This window comes from Poromitra crassiceps, assembly GCF_964638095.1.
Source record: "Poromitra crassiceps genome assembly, chromosome: 3".
Lineage (NCBI taxonomy): Eukaryota > Metazoa > Chordata > Actinopteri > Beryciformes > Melamphaidae > Poromitra > Poromitra crassiceps.
The window spans coordinates 38,826,003-38,852,468 of record NC_139625.1 but is presented as its reverse complement, the minus strand read 5'-3'; the positions used below and the strand labels follow the sequence as shown (position 1 = coordinate 38,852,468).

General features: G+C 43.1%; 1 protein-coding gene across 1 annotated transcript; it reads left to right on the top strand.

Annotated features, from left to right (window-relative positions):
* The first annotated feature begins 6,576 nt into the window (after positions 1-6,576).
* Positions 6,577-19,695, top strand: LOC310772834 (calmodulin-1). The gene is made up of 6 exons (XM_083632763.1): positions 6,577-6,639; positions 16,015-16,045; positions 16,253-16,396; positions 16,500-16,606; positions 17,201-17,336; positions 17,794-19,695. The coding sequence occupies exons 1-6, from the start codon at positions 6,637-6,639 to the stop codon at positions 17,820-17,822; spliced, it is 450 nt and encodes a 149-aa protein (XP_083488889.1). The 5' UTR covers positions 6,577-6,636; the 3' UTR covers positions 17,823-19,695.
* The last annotated feature ends 6,771 nt before the right edge of the window (positions 19,696-26,466 follow it).

The window sequence follows — 26,466 nt, the reverse complement described above, 5'->3', positions numbered from 1 at the left end:
TTAATGATCGCCCAACGAGTAACGCTGAATGTTAATTATTGCTGGACGCTGATTTTGGATGCTGTCGCTCATAAAAAGTATAAACACTAGGCCATAGGAGAACGCATCGCAGAGGCGCAGTTTCTTTTCATTTTCTTCATTTTCATTTTCTCTCAAGACATGGAGATAGAAAAACAAGAGCTAGCAGTACTTTCTTGAGCCAGCATTGGGGTCAAAGTTGAATCCAAATTAAGTCTTGGCGATGGTCGCAACCATCATTGCAAAGAGGCCATATCGCCTGTCGCTGTAAGTATAAACATACCGGTATATCGTTGCCACCGACAATGGAATATGATCATGGTTGGTCGCAACGACCATAAGTCGCTGTACTATAAACTGCCCTTAACAATACAAAAAAACAGTGTACTGCAATTGAAAATGGTGTGCATACATAATAAGCTTATATTGGTTTGCGATATTGTCTTTTCGTGTAATATTAGAGCCAGTCATATCTGCCTCTGATGTGATGGAGGTTCCAACAGGCTGTATAACCTGACATATTTTATTTTCTCTGTTTGTATTCTTTGTACTGCAATTATTAATTTAATTGTTTAGTTATGTAAATTAATTCTGTATTCAAAGTCCTGATGTATCAGAGTTGCCAGTGAATAAGTGCAGTGGGGAGTTTCCAATGATAATTCAGAGGCTTCTGGTGAAAAAACTTTAAATTTGGAATGTGGTTTTCAAAACTAAAGGCAGAGATTAGGAAGAGTCAGGTGAAGTAAAAAAAAAACATTCCCTCTTGTCTTTTTGGCCTGACAACATGCTGTAACATTATTTGTCCAGCAGATGGTGCGAGAAGCAAAACATCATTATGGCATTCTGTATCTTTATCTGGACCAGAACAATCCTATATGAAAATACTTAGAAGAACCAACTCATAATAATCAATCGATCGATTTGATCTCAGACTGCAAAAAAGAGGATTAGAAAGTCTGTGTAAATCTGATCCATATTCAAAGTAGCCTAAAATTAATGTGAAGTAATGGAGACTGTCTAAGTCAATCTGATATCATTATGCAAATGTAGAGGCATAACTGTTACTGGAATATATGAAGTAGGTGTATTGTAAATTGAATTGATCTTGTTTTATTCAAAATGTAATGCGATCTTTCAATCAGCTGAATGAGCATTTGATATCATCTCTCATTGGTCACAGGCCCCTGAATTGAATCAAATCAAAATCGTATCGTGGCAGACTTTGCGATATCATCAGAAAATATTCTATCGTCCAACGAATCGATAGAATATCGTATCATGATTAAACTTATGATTTACACCTAGACAGAAAACGAATAGGCCTCCAGATGTTTGTTTGATGCAGAGAGTAGGCTATCTAATGCTGCTGCAGGTGTCCCTAGTCAACCAAAGTTGAATTTGCCCAGCTGTCCAAAGCGACAAATCAACAGAGTAATTCTGCCTTGTTTCTGGATTGGAAACAAATTTAGGTAACACTCAGCAGGGTGGGTTATACCACTTTAACACAAATGACCAGGGTTAGCCTACTGGACCCATTTTCAATCCTTATTTTGTTAATTCACGTAATCCTGGTTGGACCCTTGGTGTAGGTTATGGTTAAGTGTTTGCAGTTATACTACCTTCTACCTATTATTTATTGTTGTTGTTGTAACTACTGCCGTATTTTATTAATATTATTACACACACACACACACACACACACAAATAATTTGCGCCGAGGCCCACCATACTCTGCCTCTGATTGGTTTACCCTGATATTTTACCCTATTAAACCTCAATCTTGGAACCACTGCCGAAATACTGTTCCCAGATTACCCTAATTTTAACCAATCGTCGCTATTCATGCTTAAACCCAACCAATCATCACTCCTCATGTCAATACACAACTTTATCACGCCTAAACCTAACCAATCATCACTCCCCATGGCTAACCTGAGGGCGGGACTTGTCGTAAATGCGTTGGGGGGAAATTAAGCCATTTGGCGCATTGCAGATCCGGCCTAGCCAATGACCGGCCCCTGTACAGCGTGAACAATATTGCAGTTCTGCGCTGTCCTATCAGAAACAGTCTCTCAAAAATAAAACCGCAACTTTCACAGCACCGTCAGCCGCCATATTTACAATGTATACTTCCGCCTACAGTGTATGCACAAAATAGTCCGCCGGCGCCAGTGTTTACGCGGAAAACATACTTCTGCGTCGGCTCGACTTGGAGCCTTGCTGGGGGCAGCTAGTCCCATTTATACATGTCTTGAACGTCAGCTTGATGAAGGGTTGCAGGGGAGTCCCAAGCAAAATGAGTAAATTGTGTGATTTCACTAGGATTTCAATGACTATAAGTTGGTCCAAGGAGAGAATGTAGTGCATATACTTTTTTTTTTTTTGTAATAGCCTGTTTCAATTGTTGTCCCACTGATGATGTCACCCCATCTATGACATCACCAGTGAAGTCATCAGTCACATCATTATTACCAAAATATTCCTATGGCATCACTGATGAGGTCAAGGCATTGTGACATCATCAGTTATGATGTCATAGGTGTTGTGACATCATCAGTGATGTCATAGGCATTGTGACATCATCAGTGACAGTGATGTCATCAGTGAGCAGCCAAGCTGCAGGCGAGGCCTCGCAGCGGCCAAGCAGCATGTGTGCAGTATACTCGCTCTGTTCACGTCAGCTGTGTCGAGTCACATTTTCGAGGAGCTGCACGCAGGCTGCGCTGGCAGGCTTGCCAGCTGCAGCCCACCCCTGTGTGGTGATATCAATCATGATATGCCAGACGCATTTATATTATCAATGATTCAAACACAAATACAGACAGGAGTAAAACTAACTAAATATAGGTTAGTTTACTCACCATTTAAATACTAAAGTTCACCCACCTTTTTTAATCTGACCTATACTTTAAAATGTAATCCAATACAATTACTGTAAAAAAAAGAATATCTGTAATGCAATCCAAGTATTACAATATGAAACTGATTCCTTTCCGTTACATTTGGATTACTTTTGAACAACATTCTGCATTAGCCGGATTGCACAGGGGGCATTGGGGGGAGGGTGGCAAAGTCCTGATTCTTTGGGGGATTTTGGGTCACATTGAAGAGGCAGATAGCAGTTGGTAAGCTTTCCTGTGAGGTTCTGGTAAGGCCTACTGCAAGACATGTATTTTAAATGGTCATCCTGCTAGTAATCCAAACATTTTACTAAATGTAACTAATCTTGATGACATAGTTTTTCCGTAACTGTAAGGGATTACAGTTACCTTTTTTGTATACTGATTACAGTAACTGGATTACATGTAATCAGTTACTTCCCAAGCCTGGTCAGTAATCACTATGAGGCCAACAACCACCACTATGAGCACAAATCAATGCTAAATTTTAGGAATCCTTACACATGTAAGGTTAGAAGTCAGTGGATGTAGTTAGGAGTCAGATTACAGTTGTTATTTGGTGTAGTATTACACTGACGCCATCTGCCTGCATTGTGATTTTGATGCCAGGTAACAAGAGGCTTGCAGACTTTATTGTTTGGTGCCAGGTGGATGAGACGTATTGCCCCCCACCCCAAACACACACACACACACACACACACACACACACACACACACACACACACACACCTGCCTGAGAGTGGAGACAAAAGGAAAGTCTAGAATGTCCATTTAAAAAGGAACACCATCACTAAACGTGTGTTTTTCCATGGACTAGGACAGTGCAATCAATATAAGAAACTGCAGCCATTTTGACGTGTCATAGCAGGGTAAACAGAGGTGTAACCAATAACAGTAATGAGGGCCCTGGCACTATAGGAACACCTACATGGAATGGAACCATCATTAATGTTATTGGTTACAACTGTGTTTATGTTTACCCTGCTTTGACAAGTCTAAATGGCCGCTGTCTGTGAAAAGTTTAAGAAGAGAGATATGCTCACAAACATTGATCAGATTGTATTACTAGTTCTGATACCGTTTGGAGCATGCAATCACTGTCTGTACTGTCTGTCGGTGTATGTGTGTGTGTCAACTGCTGGCTGCCGTTGGTAGTGCTACGTGTGTGTGTGTGTGTGTGTGTGTGTGTGTGTGTGTGTGTGTGTGTGTGTGTGTGTGTGTGTGTGTGTCACCTTCTGGCTGCTGTGGATCGTGCTACAACTAATACATATAGGTCTGCCCTTTTATGCGTTATATATCTATAGGCCTATTATATTATATTATTTTATTACCATTATGTAATTGTACCTAGTCTGATGTACAGCTGTAAAAGGACTTTATTTTGTAGATCAGAGGTTTTCAAAGTGGGGGGCCGGCCTCCACGGGGGAATCGACTTTCAGGGGAGCCTCAGGGAAGTGAAAAAATATGACCTTAGTTATTAAAAGGAGATCTCGCTATAGACCCATAGTGCTCCAGAACTTTGACAGAAAGGTAATCACCAAAATGCTGGCTACCCGTTTGAATAAGCATTTGTCATCCATCATTCACACTGACCAGACAGGGTTTATCCCGAATAGGTTCTCTTTCTTTAATGTCATGCAGTCGCCTTCTTAACACCATATACGCAGACCACAGTAAGACCCATGGTGCAGCGATTTTGTCACTTGACGCACAGAAGGCATTCGATCAGGTTGAGTGGCCTTATATGTTCGAGTCACTGCACAGGTTGGGATTTGGCGACTCATTCATATCTTGGGTAAAGCTCATATATGCTAGTCCAACATGCTGTTATAACCAATGGTAATGTTGACCAGGTTTCCACTAAGGATAGGAAGGATTTAAGTTTTGTTGTGAAAAACTCAGTCAGAATCCTGAAACCAGATCAGGAGAGTTCTGAATATACCAGATTTTTCTGTTCATACACCAATTTGTTTTAATCACTCCTTTCTGCCCGCACGGTCAGACAGAACTTATCGTGCCTGGAGTGAGAAAGGGCTGTTTTCCATCAGAGACCTATACATAGATGGTCATTTCGCATCCTTTGATCTTCTGAGGAGGAAATTTGAGTTGCCCAACACACATTGGTTCAGATACCTACAGGTCAGAGATTATGTTCGGTCCAAGATTCGTTCGTGACTTTGAAATTCTCCCAGATGAACATCTTTTTTTGATGTCTTGTTGAGCCCTCCCCCACTCCAGGCACCTCTAGATTTGTATATCTGTTTGATGGCTGTGTCAGAGCCTCCACTGAGAGGATTAGAGAGGCATGGCAGGAGGAACTTGGTGTTGATTTGTCTGAAATGATATGGGACAGGAGTTTGTCTGTGGTCCAACTCTGCTCGATTAACAGCAGACACCAGCTGATCCAATTTAAAGTCTTCACCGTCTTCACTATTCCAAGTCAAGGTTGCACAAGATCTACCCTTCTGTCTCTCCATTATGTGATAGATGTCAGCTGTTAGAGGGTACACTCTCACATGCTTTTTGGTTTTGCCCTTCACTATCTGGATTCTGGGCCAAGATATTTGACTGGTACTCTAAGGCCTATAAAATAACCCTCCAGCTGGAGGTAAAACACGCCATCTTTGGCTGCTCGGAATCCTCTCTGCTCCTCCCCACGGCTGTGCAGCAGTTTCTGACGCAGGGGATGACTGTCGCCAAAAGACTCATTCTGAAAGATTGGAAGTCCCCCTCCCCGCCTTCTTTTCAATTGTGGCTGGCGGACATGGTTTCGGTTGTACGTATGGAAAGACTCAGGTTCTTGAGGACCAACTCACTCGGGAAGTTCTCAACTATATGGGACCCGTTTCTGGCCTACTTGGATGAGGTTAGAAACGATGAGTAACTTTCCCAGTCGATTTCTTTTGTAAGCGCATAGGCCGCTTCTTAGATAGCTGGTAGCACCATGTCGCAATGTTGGTATGTTTTTTGTTTGTGTTTTTCTTTCTTTCTCTGTGTTTGAGTTTGTTTTGCTTCTTTATGTTTTTTTGTTTATTGTTTTGTTTTTCATGTTCTAAAAGTTGAAAAATTGAAAAATAAAAAAATTGAAAAAATAAAAGGAGATCTCGCAGAATAGCCTAAATGTGTGTGATTAGGTTAAAGAGATAGTTCAGAGATACAGTAGTTTGGGGGAAGTTGACACTTTTTCCCACTTTCCCAACGTCAGAAAAATAAATGCCTTCAGACAGACCGTTTTATGTATTTGGTGTAGTCTGAAGTATGTCAAACAGCAATATCAGATTATCTTGGCTTAATTGTTGAGGGTTTATGGGATCAAATAAAATAACATACATAGGCTAATCATGATCCCATACAGTAGCATCCAGGAATTGAGCAAGGGTGGCTCCTTATTCCCAGCTTTGTCTGGGGGGAGGCCCACATTCTCAGACTTTGAAAACCCCTGACATAGATCATCAAAAATGGAGTAGCTCAAACGTGGAAAACTCAAAAATGTGTATTTTCAGGTAACTGCCAGGGGGTGCACGGTGCACCCCCTGGCAGTTCTGCTTCTCGCTCTTGGTTCTCGCTCATTCAGTGCGGAGGAATATAGTAGAGCCATGATACAGCGGTGGTTCGTCCTCTCTGCTGCTCTCTTCTAACCAGCCGTGCTGTTCACTGGCAAGTGGCAACCATCCATTTCCTCTCCCTTTAGCATTAGCAAACCAGCATCAAACAGACATGGTGAGTATTTTATCAGCCACGTTTGAAAATATCTACGACTTTGAAATGTATTGAATTGATTGCATTGCCATGGATGCTTCAGACTTGCCTGGATATTCGTCTTGTCGAAATCTTGCCGCCTCCGTTGCAGAAGCTGTGTGGAATGGACTCACTGCACCGATCAGATAGCTAACGTTATGCTATTAGCGCTGTTAGCTCTCTTTAAACAGTCTATGCCATAGACTGGCTAACGTTAGTCAGCCACATCCATTAGCCTGGCTTGTCGCCGCCGGTGAGTGATAGGTTATTGCATATATTTCGCATTAAACATCGCGTAACGATAGCGTCCAGCAGTGAAATATAAAAATAATAATACGTGACGCTACAGATGGCCCCATAATTGGTAACGTTATTGGCCATGGCGGACCAGTTCTCGGCTAACGTTAGCCTCACAGCTAATTACATCTCAGTAGACGCAGTTATGTAGGATTAAATTATGTCCATACACCGTTTCATTACAATAATAACTATCTAGGGAATAACGCCGGTTTGAAGTCTGGAGTTAACTGGAAATCATGGTTATAACCTGAATGAATAATATAACCTACTCAATCTCCGCTGCGCATAATTTGATTTTTGGTCAGCCTCAGCATACCCTGCATAAAGTAGTGACCATAATTTGAACGTGACTTTGTGTGTTTAATATTTGAATCATGATTCATGACCATTCTCTGTTAAGGAGGATGTGATTAGTTGTGTGTTCTCGTTGATAATGCATGTTGAAATATACTGCCAAAACCACCTCTGTACATTTTGTTCCGTTTCTGGTCTTGACTGTGATATTAAGCCTGGGATTGATGGGAAAATACTCCACCACAGACAACGCCGGTGTTCCTCCTGTGTTCTTGAACAGTTAACCATCATGAACTTTTTATTGCTCCCCAGTTCTGGTTCACAACTGTCTCCACAACTGAAATCTGGTTTGCTTTCAAACACATTGTCCATGAGCAGGGTCCAAAATTAGCACCAGCAACCAGCCAAATGCTGGAAAATATGCAAATGGCTGGTAGATTTGCTTCACTCACCAGCCAAATAAAACCCCCAATGTTAATCTATTGAGTGGCAGGTAAAATTTGAGCAATCACCACTAGCCATTTGCCTGGTGGACAAAGAAGTTAATTTTGGACCCTGTCCATAAATCCATGATGTCAGCTTATTAAGTTGTTTACATCAAAAGTCCCACAAATACATGTTTTTGTTATCCATGAAAGCAGCAGGGGGTAGCAGCAGCAGCATCGCCTTTTAAACTTTTAGATCGCACTCTCAACCCGTTCGCCTGCCCAGTGTCAGGTCAGCAAAAAGAAAATGGAGACTTCCGGGTAAAGCTTCGAAAATAATGTCATTTAAACAAATAGATAGCCTTACTGATGCATGTTGGAGGAGTGAAAAAGGGTGGAGCTACTTGGAGTATTTTTATATAGCAATATTTAATACAAAGTAATATATCTGTGTACAAGCAGTTACAAATCAGAATATATCTTCAAAGTTACTACGGGCAAACAAAACGCAACGCGTTTCAACCACGCAGGTCTTCCTCAGGCAATGTTAATGTTAATGTTCTAACATTGCCTGAGGAAGACCTGCGTGGTTGAAACGCGTTGCGTTTTGTTTGCCCGTAGTAACTTTGAAGATATATTCTGATTTGTAACTGCTTGTACACAGATATATTACTTCAAATTAAATATTGCTATATAAAAATACTCCAAGTAGCTCCACCCTTTTTCACTTTGAATACTTTTGCCTTTTGAGCTGCTTTGGTCCACACTTTCTGTGATTTCCGCATGAGAAAATGGTGTTTCAACAAATGAAGCAGCAAACCTTGTATCAGAATTTGATGTTAAGATTACATATGAGTGAAACTGGCTGTAAATCATGACTCAAAATTTAAATTAATGTTGACGTTACAACAAAGGTTTTATATTTAAGAGCTTTTTGGTCCATGGCCATCCATCCAGATTAATTTTGGCCCTTCATATGAAAGAATTTTGTTTTTTTTGTTTGTATTGTCTCGCCAAAAGTAACCAGGAAGATTCCCACTATGAGATCAGTTTATCAAAATGACGCCTGTAGGAAAATCTGATTTACGTTGTCGGAGATTGAGCTTTATCAGCCAGACAAGTCAAACCTCCGGGCTGCTCTCAGATGAACTGATCTTTGCAGCTCTGTGTTGATTAGCCTAATGTTTCCGTGGCATTTTGATTAACTTTATGATTTAATTCCTTTTGGAGCCAATGTTGGTTTAACAAATCTGACTGTGACGCTTTAGGTTACGTTGTTTACTGATATAGTGTGTGGTAGGGCAGCCAAACCTAACGTTAGCCCAGTGCGTTAGCCAGGCTGCCTGGTTCTCTGACTCTGTATATCCCACTGATCTATATCTTATTTATGTCAATGGTATATCATTACAACAGCTGAGAGAGGAGCTTGTGAAGAACGAACATCCCCACAGTCAAAGCATTTCCCTGAGATATCCATATAAAAACCTTTGTTGCTTTAATACCAAAAATAAAACCTCTGTTTGTATGTGACGCTAACCCGCTAGCGATTAGCTAATGGCTGGTTGCATTGGAGAACCAATCATGAGTGTTGTGGACGGGCCTGCTTTCTGGGGGCAGATCTCATGCAGAACCGGTGTCTCGCAAAACATCGCCGCACTTAGAAACAAACATAACCTGTTAATAGGACGTGTTTCATCCGGCCCCGGCGGCTAGAGGTCTTTCCCCCAGCGATAAGCCAGACTCCCGAGGCTACGTTACAGAGCCTGCTGATGACTCACAGTAGCAAGCGGACCACTTCCGGGTAGGAAACATTATTGTAAAATAAACAACAGGTATAAACTCTCTTTGCAGCACATCGGTGTCTTGCTCTATATTGGAACTATGAAACATTGCATTGCCGCTACCAAATAAAATTCTAATAATAAATGTAGGCGTGTCTGCTGCCGGCCGTTCTCGCCAGGCTCTGACAGACAGTTTCTGACAGTGAAATTCCCAGACGTTTGGTGGCGCAGCTCACCAAACGTCTGGGAGCCGAGACTAGGTAAGTTCTGAAAATATGTGTCTATTATTGTGTTATTCCAGCTATCGTTATCGGTTGTTAAGTTATAGTAATATTAAGCCGATAAATGATGAAAAACAGCCGACTAGCTAACGCTAATGCTAGCCTGCATGTTAAAAACCATTGTGTACCGATAACGTAGCTGGAGTAACTAATAAAACACATATTTTCTGAACTTACTTCAGTCCCCAACCAACGTTACTTCCTTGCACACCTTTCTCAAAACAATGTCCTTTTTATTGCGGTCCATCGATATGTCTGGTAGATAACATGAAAGCAGCACTGTGTCCTGTCTATGTAAAACTAACGCTAGCTCTATAATATGAAGAGCCTGTCCAGCCAATGACGGCTTGAGACTGGCTGCCACAGCTGTCAATCATCCCTTTTTATATGTCAAATAACTACATAAAAACAAACTGATCAGAAAAATGACCACTTGCACAGGCATTAGCATGATAATAATAACTATCTAAAATGATACAAACCACCTTTGGAAAAAAATTATCTGACGTGTACTGTGATTATTTCAGTTGTCCATTTCCCCATCCACTAACATGGGGAGGCGGGCCTTGTGACCTATACTGGCACCTGCCGCCAGAGCGGCGATCTAACATGCAACGGCTTCACTAAAGGGGACCAGGCCTACACGCCTGTGTCAGACGCGTGGAAAATGCATTTAAAAACTTTAATCACAAAGCTAAAACAAGCCCGTTAGAAACAGACAGAATAGGGGAAGCTAGGCATTTTTACCTTAAAAATAAAAGCTATATTTTATAACTAAGTAAATAAAAATCAGCGTCGTCGACTCACTGCATGTTAAAATTGACTTTTAGTTGTCTGTGTTCTATATGTCTTCTGTGTATTTCGGATCACACACAAAAAACGTTGCCACATGCATCAATAAGACTATTAGTTTATTTAATTACCATTATTGTGAAGGTTTTAACCAGAAGTTTCAATGTTATTCTGGCTCACTTGATGCTTTTGCGGCTTCAGTCAGCCTGACAGTCTGCACGCAAATCGTTATCACACCAGCTGTGTGTAAATGCGAAATAAAAGGTGAGGTTGCAACGCTAGTTTGCCGTTTTATGCAGAGACGGTTGTCGTCTAAACATGGCCTTAGTCACAACAAGCAGTTTTCTGCTTGCTACACCGCTGCCTGAGGTAACGTTCAGGCGAGCTAAGAGTCCGCCCTCTAATGTGTCCGACCAGTCATCTGTATTCAATCAATGTTTGTTCTGCTCCGTCAGCTTAACATTATAGACATCGGAGTGCAAACAATTGCGGGACTTATCCCGCATTAGAAATTGCAAATCTGCGGGAATTGGCAAAAATATGCACGATTCTCGCAATCCCGCTCTGAATTTTTAGCCCTGTGTGGATATTAGTGCGATTTTTGTCCCATCTAAAAGGGGCTTTTACAGATCAGTCTTGTTCTTTAGCTCATTAGTTTTTGGAGGAAGTTACCTATATTCAGTGGTTATGTGAATAACTTGTTAATTATGTTGACCTGGTGGAATGAACCTTTTCCTTTAGGCTACCAGCAAGTAGGGATGCAGCGGTTAACCAGTTTCACTATTAACCGTGATTTAAAATGTAAGTTATATAACCGCAGAGGCTCGGCTACACCGAGTGTGTTGCTCTCACAACAGTCCATCAGTTTAAACTGCCGTGCGGCACAACCTGCAGCCGGAATGAGAGGAACAGAGTGAAGCTCTGTCTCTGTGTCTCTCTCTTGCTTCGTTTCCACACAGCATATTAAGCCGGCGTACCACACAAAGCTTGCAATCCGCTTCATACACAGTCTCTCTCTCTCTCCCTCTCTCACACACACTCTCACTCTCACACACACACACACACACACACACACACACACACAGGTGACTTACTTCGTTGAGGAATTTTGTTTCATTGAAATGAGGAATTTTGGTTCAGTGAAATCAACATGTTCTGGAGTCAGGCGAGACCTCAGTCTGTTAACTGAGTCCAGCAGCTGAAAAGACTCCGCTGGCACAGATGTTTTGCAGGCACACACAGATAGCGACTAGCAAGACGAGATAGCTTTTTTTTTTTTTGCTATGGCGTCTTCCTGCACCACCACACAGGTGGATCCTCATCTGGTGGGATGCAGGCTTCCAGCCAGTAATGCTCCAGCTCGTCACCATCTGCAGGCTCTCCATAGCCATCCCCAAAAAAGCCAGCAAGCAACTTTCTTCTGTTTTGGTTGAAGTTGAGTGGATCCAGCCGAGGAAGTGGAAGCTGTGTCCTCGTCGTCTGGCCTGTCACAGTCTCCAGCAGCAGCAGCATTCCTGACCAACATGGACTGGGAGGCTGTTATACTGATCAGCCAGCTTTTCTCTTACTGCCTGTCACATGTCCATTTGGAGAAAGCTGAGGTGCTTGTTGTGGCGGCGGGTCGAGGGCAGAGGCAAGCAGTGGCACACTCCCAGCTCTCTCTGTGTCGGATTTATTCTTCTCTCCAGCGATGCTGCCACTGACTTCTTGAAGTCAGCCACTTTGCTGGGCTCTCCTGCTGACTTGAGATACCTATAGCAGATAATTGAATGGATGCAAATGTATGGAGAGCCAAAGTGAAACGTCACTTCCTGCTTTCTCCCTGTACCAGCGCTGCGAAAAATATGAATGGCGGTGGACGGAGAATAAGGTTACTTTTTGATCCCGTTTGAATTGTGCCACGGGGTGCCAACGTCAATTTTGTCAATTTAAAACATGACTTTGCATATCAAGAAAGTCACCTCTGTCTGGAAAGGCAGATCATGGAGCCATTCTAATTGTTAACAATCGCCCACCCCTATGACCAAGTCCTTACTGCCCAGTTTCTTCCAAATCCGTTCATAACTTTTTGAAATATCCTGCTGACAAACAGACTCTGTCAAACTCTGTTGGCATCTCTATGGCGGGGGTAATAACTGAAATAAGTCCAGTTTGAACACAGTGTATAGTATACATGGTTGATTCAAAATTTGTCAAGAGTGGGATAATTAAGTTAAGTTAAGTTATTCTTTATTTATCCCCTTGGGGAAATTCATCCTCTGCATTTGACCCATCCTCTACTAGGAACCTTCCTAGAACTAGGAGCAGTGGGCAGCCACTGTGCAGCGCCCGGGGACCAACTCCAGTTCTTTTGCCAGTACCTTGGTCAGGGGCACTGACAGGAGTATTAACCCTAACATACATGTCTTTCTTGATGGTGGGAGGAAACCGGAGCACCCGGAGAAAACCCACACGGACACGGGGAGAACATGCAAACTCCACACAGAAAGGACCTGGGACGACCGGGGTTCGAACCCGGGACCTTCTTGCTGTGAGGCAACAGTGTTAACCACTGAGCCACCATGTAGTTATTATAGCATTTTTTAACTGAAGAGTGAATCACTTGGTGTAATTTCATAATCGAGACATTGATTTTCCTCTAATCAAGTTTGTACAGTAGTTGCAACTTACTGTTTCATGTGGTGTCGCTTTGATGAGCAGTTGTGGGGTTAGGCATATTGAAGGGGTTCTTTCTATCTGCAGTGGAAAACCATAAGTGAGTAGGGTAGTGTAGAGGCCATACCATGTGGTTGAAATGCGGCATTGGACTGACTAGTATGTGCCAATACTTGTAAGGAGCAGGACATTGTAGGTTTTGGAAAAAGTGATTTTCCATTTTGTATCATTTTCCCCATGGCGACCTGTTTATAAATTTTGGAAATCCTGATGACTGTGAATTCAACAAGGCAGACTCCTGGGGAAAGGGCAAGATTTTGGGAGTGTGCTGTAAGGTCTGTGTGGAGAACGTGACCAAGCCAGGCGAGGCCATTGGGTGCACGTTCATGACCCATGATGCTCTCTGGGAGGTCAGCTAACCGACCAGCTAACCGATCCTCCCTGGGAGCTGCAACTGTAGCGATGAGATGACAGGCCACAGGTTCTCTCTCTCTCACACACACACACACACACACACACACACACACACACACACCCTGTGACCTCCCCGGGTCTGACTGGACACTATTCTATTCCTCACACACACCTTAAATCAATTGACCTGACACACACATTTGTGTGACCTCCTCTGGCCTGGCCTCTGACACACACACTTGACACTCCATCAGACTGTGTTGAAGGCTCTTCTTGTATGGATAACTCAATACTGTCCAGCAGGACTACTGCAGGAGGCGGACACTTCACCCCACCCATCATCTGTCCGTTCTGATGGAGGTGGACAGACAGCTGAGCCTCTCATTGTCACACACACACACACACACAATGGCACAGCAAGCCAGGTTCTCTACAGTCTCACCTAGTTGGAGGCGGATGCAGCCAGAGAAGGATGCAGTCTGGTCACGTACACTCACAATGCTGCAAGACATAAGGACAGAAAGAGTGATAGGCAGGTAGGCAGACAGATTTATTGAGAGACCAACAGATGTCTGGACAGACAGATGGCTGGACAGATGGACAGACAAACATCGACTTCACTCATCCGGCTATCCTGAAAGAGAAAGACGCAAGACATCGTCCGTCCAGCCCAGGTCATCGCTCATCCACTGAGCTTTACCACTCCACTGGGTATGTGAAGACTTCTGTCATCCATCGGTTACTCACCCCAGGACCCAAAGACGAGTTTACCATTATCTGTGCGTCCGTCTGCTCCTTCATGCATCCATCCAGCCATCTACCCATCCAAGACTAAACGACTTCAATCCATCAATTTTGCCATCTACCAAGTGTGACTGATTCCTATCTCCAATTATCCTTCCATCCATTACCCGCTCATTCAGAGACAGCAGAAACTGTCCATCAATCCCTCCCTCCATCATTACCCATCCAAGTGGGACTGACTGACGTCAATCTATGCCCATCTGACCATTTATCCGGCCATCTATTCTTCCCATCCCAAGACGTGGTGTCCATCCCAGCCGTCTTTCCTCCGGCATGCTGCCTAAGAAAGTGTCTCTGTACCCCGCGGAGGATGATCTGGTGAGCCTGTCCACAGTCTACGACCTCCTGGATGAGCAGCAGTACTTCTACAAGGAGCTGATCCAGCAGCAGGAGAGGAACTACAAGAGCTTCCTCCAGATGCTGGTGGACTCGTCGTCCAGCCGCATGGACGGCTTGGTCAAAGAGCTGCAGGACCTGAAGAACTGCCTGCAGAGCACCAGGGCTGAGCTGGCCGAGGTCCACAAGCAGGGTGCCCACAATGCCAAGCGGGCCGAGTGCCTGGCCCAGGGGCTGGTGATGGTGCGCGGGGCGCTGGACGGACTCGCCACAGTGGAAGGAGGCGGGATGGATCTGAAGAACTGCAAAGGAGGTGTAGGAGGAGGTGGGGCGTTGAGGTTGACTGGAGGAAGAGGAGGAGGAGGGGCGAGAGTGCCAGAGCTGAAAGCAATGAAGCTGTTTGCAGATCTGACAGATATCAACTTTGAGGAGTTCCAGGTGGAGAGTCATGAAGCGCACACACACACACACAGCGAAATTGATGGTGTTAACTAGAGCATAAGAGCATCGGTGTGTCTGTGATGCCATGTGGTTGCGCCTTTAGTTCACACCTGCACTTCAGATGGCTTTCCGTGGTACACCCTGGACAGTAGAGCTGCCGAAAATAATCGATTCAGAGATGCATCGCGATGCTTAATAGGACGATTCTGAATCGATTAACAAATATCAAAAATCGATTATTAATTTTTTTTTTTTTTTTTTTTTTTTTTTTTTATCAAATAAAATAGAATGTAAGTACATGCAGTTGTTTATTTTAATTATGGATCATAATACAATGCAATTCCAAATGCACTTTTATTTTAAAAGTAGCCACACAGTGAGAAAAAAGAAAGTGAGAAAAAATAAATCATGTATTGCGGAAAAAGTGATGCATCGATTTAAGATGCATCGAGATGCATCGTATAATCGAATCGAATCGAATCGTAGACTTGTATAATCGAATCGTATCGAATCGTGAGATCAGTGAAGATGCACAGCTCTACTGGACAGCAGAGAGCACAGCATGCTATTGTGATGTTTGCTTTGTGGTTGTTGTATAAGTGTGACTGCTCTTGCCGGTTGGCTGGGCAGGGGAGGAGACTGGGACGTGAATGAGAAATGTCCTCCATGAAATGTCCTCCATCACCCTGGGACACTATTTGATTAAAACTGTCCATTTGGGTCCCGACCTCTAGCTGAAGGACTGTAAACGACTGTCAGACTTTAAACACTTTTTATCTGTCTCCCTTCCTCCCCCCTCCCCCCTCCCCTCACTCTCTTCTCATTTCTTCCTAGGCTGACCAACTAACAGAAGAACAGATTGCGGGTAAGGCGACCCCCTCCAGACAGCAGTGCTCTGTATTGATTTAAATATGTATGAGTCAACATGAACAGCACTTGTTTGTGGTTTCATCTCATGCTGTTGCTGACATTCTCCTCTCCCCCCAACCTCCACCGCCCCCCCCCCCCCCCCCCCCCATCACCACCACCTCTCCCTATCTCACTCTTTCCTTCCTCTCCTCCACCTGTCCAGAGTTTAAGGAGGCCTTCTCCCTGTTCGATAAGGACGGGGATGGCACCATCACCACTAAGGAGCTGGGCACCGTCATGAGGTCGCTGGGTCAAAACCCCACCGAGGCCGAACTCCAGGACATGATCAATGAGGTGGACGCCGATGGTACGATGGGAAGACTTTCACTCTGGGACCACCCCGAGCTTCTCAAACATTCAGGCAGTAGTATGCAAGTTTTCTCACACTTTCTGACCTTTTGTCTTCCTAGGCAACGGGACTATTGACTTCCCAGAGTTCTTGACAATGATGGCGAGGAAGATGAAAGACACCGACAGCGAGGAAGAGATCAGGGAGGCCTTTCGGGTCTTTGATAAGGTAGGCCTGGGTGTGCGCGCGTGTTTGTGTGCGAGAAGCTCTGTGTATTACTCTGTTGCATAATGAAATGTTTATCTTGTCAAAGAAAAAGATAGGGAAACCTAGGAGGAACTGTGAACAGAACTCATACAGGTTTAACATTTGATCCAGTATTTTTTGAATGAAGCCACTGATAGCTGATGGGCCAACATTCTATGTCTTTAAATTTGAGTATTGAGTATTTTCCCCAGAGAGCAAAAGTTTCTGAAACGTAAATAGACCATTATGGGAAACTAAAACTCCAGTCAAACCTAGGAAGACGATGTTGATGATAATAAACGTATGTGTGTAGAATCCAATCAAATGTCACATTAGGATCCATTCAGGGTATGGCTTCCCATAGACAACCAGACTATAGATCAAATTTACAATAAATACTGTAATCAAACAAACTGCATCATATCAGAGGTTCTGACTGACCAATACCGTGTGTGTGTGTGTGTGTGTGTATATATTTCGGCATAGCGATATCGGTCTAGCCCTACATAAAGCTCTTTGTGAGACTGACTGAATTGTGCGTCTGTTTTTAACTGAAACCTGATCTCACGTGTCCAGGATGGTAACGGTTACATCAGCGCAGCAGAGCTGCGTCATGTGATGACCAACCTGGGAGAGAAGCTAACGGACGAGGAGGTGGACGAGATGATCAGAGAAGCCGACATCGATGGAGACGGTCAGGTCAACTATGAAGGTACGGGACATTTGGAATCTCACAACGCAAAAACAAACAAAAAAGCCTCACTAACGATGGTAACACAGACAGTCGCAGGCATAGATAAACACGCACAGATGCAGCTGCACGCACACCCCTCCTTTCTTCCATCGTCAGTATTATATAATTACTTCCTGTTTGGCTGCTTATATAACAGTGTCCTGTTACACACAAACACTCATCAATGAAAGACTAGAGCTGCATGGTAATTGCCTGTGTGTCTGAGAGATAATGGTGAACGCCTTATGTCTGTTTGCCTAAGGATCAATAAATGATGTTCTACTACAAATGCGAGCGCTCAATTTTGAGTACCGGTAGTTGTGATCGTATCAATTTGATTAGTTAACTAAAAAGAATGAAAATGTCATGTTTGTACTGTTTCAAAATGATGAATTGATTGGTTCGTTAATATTTTCTCTCTTGTTTATCTTTACAGAATTTGTGCAGATGATGACTGCCAAATGAAGTGGGCCCTCATTCAAAGACAAAGAATCAGTCAAATGTTTCACTTACCTCTTATCGCAAAAATCTACATTTATTCATACTGTTCCTGTATAGAAATCTTAAACTGAATGTCGGAAAACTGAAAATCTGTCCATATAAACAAGCTAAAAAAAAAGTTGTAAAAAGAAAAGGAAAGAAAAGAAAAAAAACACCTCAATGAATGCATGTACTGGCTCGTATTCCCCGCCCGGCAGTGTTTCCGTCACTGTCCTGGAAGATTTCAATGTGCCAGACAAATGGGAGAAATTCCGGTCAAATATCTGTTTATTGAGCTTAAAAACAATGGATAGTATTTGATCAGCGTCATCACAGTCACAGTGGCCATAGCAATGCAGCTGTCAACTTTTCATCTAACTTAGTGACAGTCCAGGTTACAGCAATGCTAATAGGAAGCTAGCAGGCATTAGTGCTGTCTATTACCGTTTCTGTTGCGTTAGGATTTATTACAAAATAGTGATGGTGGCCTGCGTTATACACGGCTATACTGTAGTAATGACAGCAATTTAAAAAATGCATTTGTATGTCTCTCTGCTGTCTGCAGACATGAAGGGAAAGTAGGGTGAGAGATGTGTGGATAATTAACATCAGCAGAAACAGGCAAAACTTTCAGCCAGCTCCTCACAGCAACGTCTGTTCACCTCACTTTGCGACAGGTAACAGTGGACATTGTGTGGTGTAACTTCTGCAAGTTGTCCGCCCCCCCCCCCCCCCCCCCCCTTTAGGAAGGGCAATATTAATAAACAATCGAGATCACGCTAACAATGGTTAGCTTCCTAGTAGCGCTATTACCTGGCTGGGCTGTGATGACAGCTGCAATGCATGTCAACAATGTGGCCATGCTACCATAATGACACTGATAGGAGGACACGTGGAGATCATCGGATGTTGTGACTGGAGATGTTTAAATGTCGGACTTTAACTGATTTTACCGGTGAAAGACCGGCAATTACCGGATAATAGAAACCCTGCCATCCCGCACTGAGCTGCCCAATCAGATCACAACTCGTCAGCCGAGCAGCCTATCTGCAGTTTTGGCCTCGGCTCCTCTGCTTCCTGGCTCCATCTGCGTGACGTCATGACGATTATTTGGGCTGGCCAATTGCATTTCTTCTATTCCTTCCTCTTTTCTTTCTGTTGTTCATGCATGCAACTTTAGACGGGTTATAGTGGCGAGCCTGTGGGCAGCCAGGATCTGGGATCCACAGAGCGGAGGGACGGGGTGGGCTGACAGATTAGATACGAGTGAGAGTGAACCGGCGGACCCTTTGCAAGTTTGCTTATCTAAATGGACTAAGCAATGACAGAGATATTTTTAAGAAAAATGGCAAAATTATATTTAAAAAAAAACATTTTAGATTCTATGTTTCTGGCATGTCAGGAAACTCTATTCTTTGTGTGTTTACCTTTGCGCGGGTTTGGGGGGTAGATTTGAGCCCCTTGGGCAACGGGTGTCTTCTAGACTGGAGGGTGATTGGGTGGGCTTTAAAGGTGATGATACATGAGAGCCATTTTTGAGGCAACATAAGAAGTCAATGTTGCCTTTAGCAGGGTTGGCGTTTGCAAAGGAGAAAATATTGTTTGCCCCAGCTGTTAGCAAATAAGCTGCGGTGTGTTGCCTCCTATGTCGCCAGCGTATCATGGCTTTCAGATGGGTGGGGGTGGGGTCGGTGCTTTGCAGAGTTTCTATCTTGTGTTTGTGTGTGAGAGTGTGTGTGGGTGCGGCGAGGCCCGGCCCAGTCCGACTGTTCTGTTCAGTTCAGTTGATCTGCATTCCAAGTTGTACATGCTAGTCTTTACATTTTGTTTTTTCCAATAAAACACCATTGAATTAAGATCTCCTATCTGGTCTGCTTTTTGTGTGTGTTTATTTTCCATATACAGGGTTTCCACAGTCATGGAAAAGCTGGAAAACTCGTGGGATTTCAAAATCTCGTTTTCTAGGTCTGGATAAGTAATCGAATTAGAAAAGTATGAAATTTTGTTGTGTAATGAAATAAAGTAATCTTCGGTGGATAACCTTCCACATAATGTAACATGGCAAATTTATTTTCTGTAGCTGTTGATGTAACGTAGATTGAATATTTGGATTTTTAAAATTCAAATATTCAGTGCTTTAAAGTCGCACTAAAAAAAATTGTGCGAGTTTAAAGCACTAAACTCCAATATAAGGTGTGTCCTATTTGTCTACTGTTGTACTAATTTCTGGTAGTGATTCAGAGTCACTGCCTCACATTACATGGGAATTATATTATGGAAGTCGTGGATAAGTTTTGAAAATGTATTCGTAAAAATGTCTGGCACCCATCTTTGTATGTGGGGGGGCGCAGACCCAAGTTACAGAGGGGGCCTGCCCCTAGCTTGGGGGGGCCAAGCTACCCAAGGGGATGGCCGGGGGGATTCTCCCCCGGAAGAAGATTTTGTACATTTTAAAGTAAAATTCGTCAACCTGGTGCATTTGAGAGCAAAATGAAGAGGCTAAATCTATGAAGAACTACACACATCTCTAATGTGTTGTGACTTTACAAATAATTAGGCCTAAACAATTAATATTAAATGTATTTACACATTGTGCACAAATTGCATTCATTGTGACAAATTTACAATAGTTAATATTCAGCCAGAATCATTGCAAATGGATGTTCAAAGTAACAGCAATAGCATTCAGTTAATCAATGCCTAATGACAGCCAGATTCCGTTTTAAACTTTAAAACTTTAAAACGGAAAAACGTTTTTAGCCACAATTTTTTTTCTTTTTTTTTTAATGGGGGGGCCAGTTTGGGGAATGGGGGGGCCCAGCCCGGTCAGGCCCAGCCCGGTCAGGCCCCCCCTGACGCTGGGCCTGGGGGGGCGTGTTTCACAAGGGCTTCTCCACATCCTTGAGGTCTGTCTTAGGAAGAGGTGTTGCTAGGCAACAGAAGCAGGCATGGGATGGGTGGATAGAGAGATTGAGGAGAGGACAGATGAAGAGGTTGAGAGAGACAGTAATAGAAAGACAGGCAGGATGTGTAGGAGAGGGAGAGGAAATCAAGGCTGCGTCTTAAAACTCATTCAATCTTAACTTTCTCTTGTAACACACCATTTTAGCTTATTTTCGCTACAGATCCCTCCCCCTCTAAAACACACATTCAGTATCTGGAGTTATATAACTGTCTGGAGTGAAATGCCGCTATGCTATTAGTGAGCGCTGCCACTCCGACGCTATTAACAGGGTTAATAGAAGATCCTCTCATACACCTATACTACACACACACACAGTCATCGACTCATCCTATGAGACACAAGACAGTCACATGCTTACACACAAAATCCACCACTCTTGGGGCAGCTTTCACCCACATAAATTTCAGTTGCAAATATATCAGGAGAGAGAGAGTGTGTGTGTGTTGTTGGGGAAGTTGAACTAATCCTAGTGAATTAGAATGCTAGAAAACGAAAGTTGTCATATTTTATGTACACGAGAGTCACTATATAGCCATTATGTTCACATGAAGAGCATGAGTTGAATTGTATAATGGAAATGCATTGTGTTGACGTGAGAAATTGATCACTTGCATGATGAAACACCATGGAAAGTTGGAAAAGCATAATGTAGGCTACTGACTAAGGGTTGTGAAGATGTGACAATAGATGACTGAGTTTAATGCTGCTTTTAAAGTGTGGTAAATGTAATATTGGCTGTATATTACATGTGAAATGTTTAAAGATAGGATAGGGTGAGGAGTAGTGTGATATCTTGGCTGATTATAATTTAACTGCGCACATCAGTGCACACACAAACATGATGGCTGATTCATCTGGAAATGGGCAGGGCTGATATCATGCAGATAGACAGTGTAGCCTCCAATTAAGAGGTTAGGTCACCGTGTCAGCGGTCAGCGTGTGGGATTTTGTTGCATGTTCTTCTCTCTTCCTCTCCAGCTTTATGTTGATTGACAGCTGAAATGAAACATTTTTTTAAACCAGACAGGTCAAACTTTTTATAGCAGGATTTTGGCTTAACTCTCTCTCTCTCTCTCTCTCTCTCTCTCTCTCTCTCTCTCTCTCTCTCTATCTATCTCTCTCTCTCTCTCTCTCTCTATCTATCTCTCTCTCTCTCACACTCTCTCACTCTCTCTCTATATGTCTCTCACTCACATGAAAGCGAGGCTTCCTTCAGGAACATTCAGTACATTCAAGCTTGGGGGGGTGGTGGTGGTGGTGGTTGCGTAAACCTGTGCTAAACCTCTGTGTCACTCCACATTACTCTTGGCAAGGTGTCGCAATAGTCTACTGGAAATTTCTTCGACCCAGTAATGTTGTTTCTTATGAACTTTTATGATTGAAATGTCATATGTATGCCTAGTGGATGAAATTCAACATGGTTGCTAAAACACTGTTATCCAGTCATCATTATTATTATTATGAATGCCTTTTCCTTTTGAAGGGTTAGTGAACTCAGATGTGATCTTGCCTTTCTACAAACCAGAACTATGACCCCGCTTTTATTTTGGTAGATTCCTTTGATTTTTAAGTGCAACAAGCTTCAATGCCTCACATGATGTCATGCAAGACTTCACATTCCTCCTGATGGACTAACTTCCTGTTCCAGTTAGAACCACTTCTTGTGCCCTGTCCTCTGTCAGCTCAAGAGCCTTTCTGAGTATTAAACTTGAATTGTAATCACACAGACAATAGGGATTATGGGCGTCAATGGGATGCCAGGTCTCTGGGGAAATCAGCCGATGAGATTTCGGGGGACAAGACCCTCAAAAATTAAACAAGCTATAGTGAATGAATGATGCACATGGATTTAGGGGTTTGTGTCTGAGGGTTTTCTTTGAGGGCGAAGAGATGAGAGACAAAAATTTTGAAGGCAACTTTATTTTCAAACTGGCTGGATTTGAATGGCATCACAGGCACTAGTACTGTAATATAATCATATCATTTGGGCAAATAAGATTGGCCACAATCTAAGATGGGATGTACTTTTTTATTACTTTCTATTACAGATTTAAAGGTCCCATTCCGTGCAAAAGCTGTTTTTACTTGTAAATGCATATATACTGCTGTCAGCCCTCCCTGTAATGAGTGGTCACACGCTCAGAACTGCCACAGTTGGATTTGTCCCTATCCAGCGTCCCTCTGCAGTCTCCTCCAAGCCACACCCCCAAACGCTTCGTTTGCCCAGAGGGGAATCTGGGGGAATCGGGACGTCACTAGCTTCCTCCTGCATACTGCGCGGGTCTCTCTCACACAAGCTACCTGCACCATTTAGTCTATAGCCACAAAATTAACACTTCTAGCTGGAGCGACGCCAACTGTACGTGATCCAGCAACTGCAGAGGTGCATTCGGTAAGTCTAGGCATTTTGAGATGTCCTCTTTAGCGTAGTACCGTTTAGTTAACGATAACTCGCAACCTAGCGTGCTGGTCCACAGACGCTAATCTGATTGGCCGCTGGGAGCCTGGGGCGGGCTCTCCCTCAGCGGCCAATGGGAACTGTTAGTTCTGAATATATTATAGAAACAGGCCGTTCTTGGGAAGCTACCAGAAGAGGGAGTGAGAACTCCGTCACAACAAACGGGTTTGCTATATTTTCGACAGATTAATCCAGAATCATGTTTTATGGACCAGAGACACACGTTTTTAAGAGGTTACAGCTGCACGAATTGGGACCTTTAAATTTGACCATATTTGTCAGAAAGATCCCCCCAAAAATGTTCAAGATTCAAGATTTAAAAAATATATAATAATAAATTAATCATTACAAAAATAAATTCAGATAAAGGGTTTTCCATAGACAAGCAGTGTAGATTTGTGTTGCGTACGTGACCTCTCAGAGGAGCTGTTACCGATACCAGAGAATTCACCAGGGAACTTTATGTGTGGCCCATAGTGGGGGGGTGGGGTGCGGTGTGTGTGTCCCATAGTGGGGGGGCTGTGTGTGTGTGTCCTGTGGCTTCCGGACACTCTGGGACAAAGCCTGTCATTGTGGCGAGAGGCACGCTAATCTTCTGATGACGACACACACTCAGACAGCTGTAACACACACCTATTGATGGCACACAGACACAACACACCTATCCATGACAGGGTTTTTCCTGGCAGTAAGCATGAACGGTCTGCGTTCAAACTGAACTTGTGGAGCATTGTGTTTTTAAAGCATCACAAGTTTCAGACTTAAACTCATTTCAACGTGTAAAAAAAACTAAAAAGTTGGGACTTTAACCTTGAAGGTATCTAAAATGATACAGTAACAATGCTTTTGGAGTTAGTGTGTAGTAGAGCCGTGCACGGGCCTAAAATGTAGGCCCTAGCCCGGCCCGTGACAATTAATCAAGCCCTATCCAACCCGAGCCTTAATTGTTTATTTAGAAACCATCGGGTCTCGGGTCCCGTCGGGTAGCAGACCTCTGTGTGTGTAGTCAGGCTTATCCTGAATGCAACCACATCAGTCATTAAAGTCAGAACTTATGGAGCAATGTCCAGTTTCAGATAGGAAGCCATTTGAAGGTACAAACTTTGAAATTCTCTATAAAAAAAAGAACAAAGACATGTCACTTATTTCAACCTCTTTTATTATCTTCATCATCATCATAATTTCAGTCGCTCAGTTACAGCACAAAGGACATCCCCACTGAGGTGAGCCAATATCAACCAATTGAATCAGCCCATCCTCACTCCTCCGACAGCATCTAGATAACATAATTCTCCAGAAAATAGAATTATAATTTACTTTTTTTTCTAAAATAATAACAATGATACATGTGGAACAATCAAATATACAATAATCCTCTGTATTTATAACCAAGTCATGTTGGGGAAAAAACTACCGTATATTCATCTGGTTGGATCGACATACAACAGTCACTGCAGTTGCATTTACACATGACAGAAAATCTGATTTAAAAAGTTAATAACTATAAGCAGAAGGGAAAGTAATCAGATTTAAAAAGAAAAGCAGATGAGAAAGTCTCCATATTTGTTGCTCAGCCTCATTGCTGCACTGCTCTTTCCACAGATCACCTGTCAATCAAACAGTGTGGGCGGGACTGTGGCGGAAATCGGCTAAACTAGGATGATCTACATTAAGTAAAGTCTGATTCCATTTAGAGAAAACAGCAAAAATAATTCTCTCTCATATGATGAAAGTGCAACCTGTGTTTTGGCATTGAGACTGTACAGAAGGTTCGATTCCTCAGTGATCTGTTGATCATGTCTGTCGGTGCTCCGGCGGATTCTCAGTGATCCGTCCATCGCTTACACTAACTACAACTATGGTCCTCTTTGTATAGACAGCAACAAGTGTGTGTGTGTGTGTGTTGTGCTTGAGTGAGAATGAGAGAAAGTGTGTGTGCATTGGCCACTTTGAACTGGGATGAAGGCAGATGATTGGAAATGTTTGGCTTTTAGAGGAAAATGCCCATTTTCCCTCTGCCAAATTTGCAAGAATGACACTGTGTGTGTGTGTGTGCGAATGAGAGAAATATTACAAAATATTAAGAAAAAGATGTGTGCGAATATTTCCAGGGCTAAATAACAGGTAAATCAAGTGTAAAGCCTTTTGAATGGTAACAAGACAAAACAACATACTGTACCACAAACATACAGTAGCCTATATGTAGACACACACACACACGGTATATACAAATCACATACAAGCGCATACAAATATGCACAGGCAAACTGTTAGCGCGCTCGCACGCACGCACACAGACATGAGTTTACATGCACAGAGAAACAGGCACACGTACTAAAGTGCATACAAATACACACAATTAACATGTCAATATGCAGGCGCATGCGCGCTGCGCACACATCCGAAAATACATGGGTAAAAAATAAAAAAACACACTCACACACAGAGAGCAGAATGGGAGCATTGACAGGCATGCCGAGGGTTAATCTCCTTGACGACGACCGGTTCATCAGCTGCAGTGTCATCATGGTCACAGCAAGGCATTGTGGGAAGACTGGGAGGGGAGCAGTGGTGTCGGTATGGCAACGGTCCCATTGCAAAGGGCCCGTGTGTGTGTGTGTGTGTGTGTGTGTGCAATCCTTATGCAGGTATTATTTGTATTTGTGTCTAGCGTTTTGTGTTTCTGAAGGTGTGCCAGTAAAATTGTGTGTCAAGCCTCAAACTACGTTGCTGAAAAATTAGGCCACTGCGGAAGTACCAAAACTGCAGTTCCTCGAATGGCCACTTGAGGCTGGCTCCAAAAGAGAGTCATTCCACGTTCACCCCCATGTTAAGATGCCCGACTTTACAGCAGAAATAAATATGTTTACGGCCTGGTTAAAAAAAAAGTTTTGGTCTCTATAGCTAATTTCACTGTTCATGACAACCTGTACGGGGGTGCATTTTTATAATTCACCCGTTTATACATTCTATGGCTGCAAACAGAAGTCTGATTGTATAGAAGTGAAAGGGAGATTGACCCTACTTCACACTTGATTTATGACCTCAGTAAACACTTTCCTAATAAGTTTATGGTCTCACTTGCTAGTTTCAAGCCTTCTTCAATACAGCATGATATTCCTTTTGTTAATTGTGGTCTCATATTAGAGTAAAATAGATGATAAAACTATGTTTTGGGGTGTGATTGACAGGTCGCCTGTCCAGTG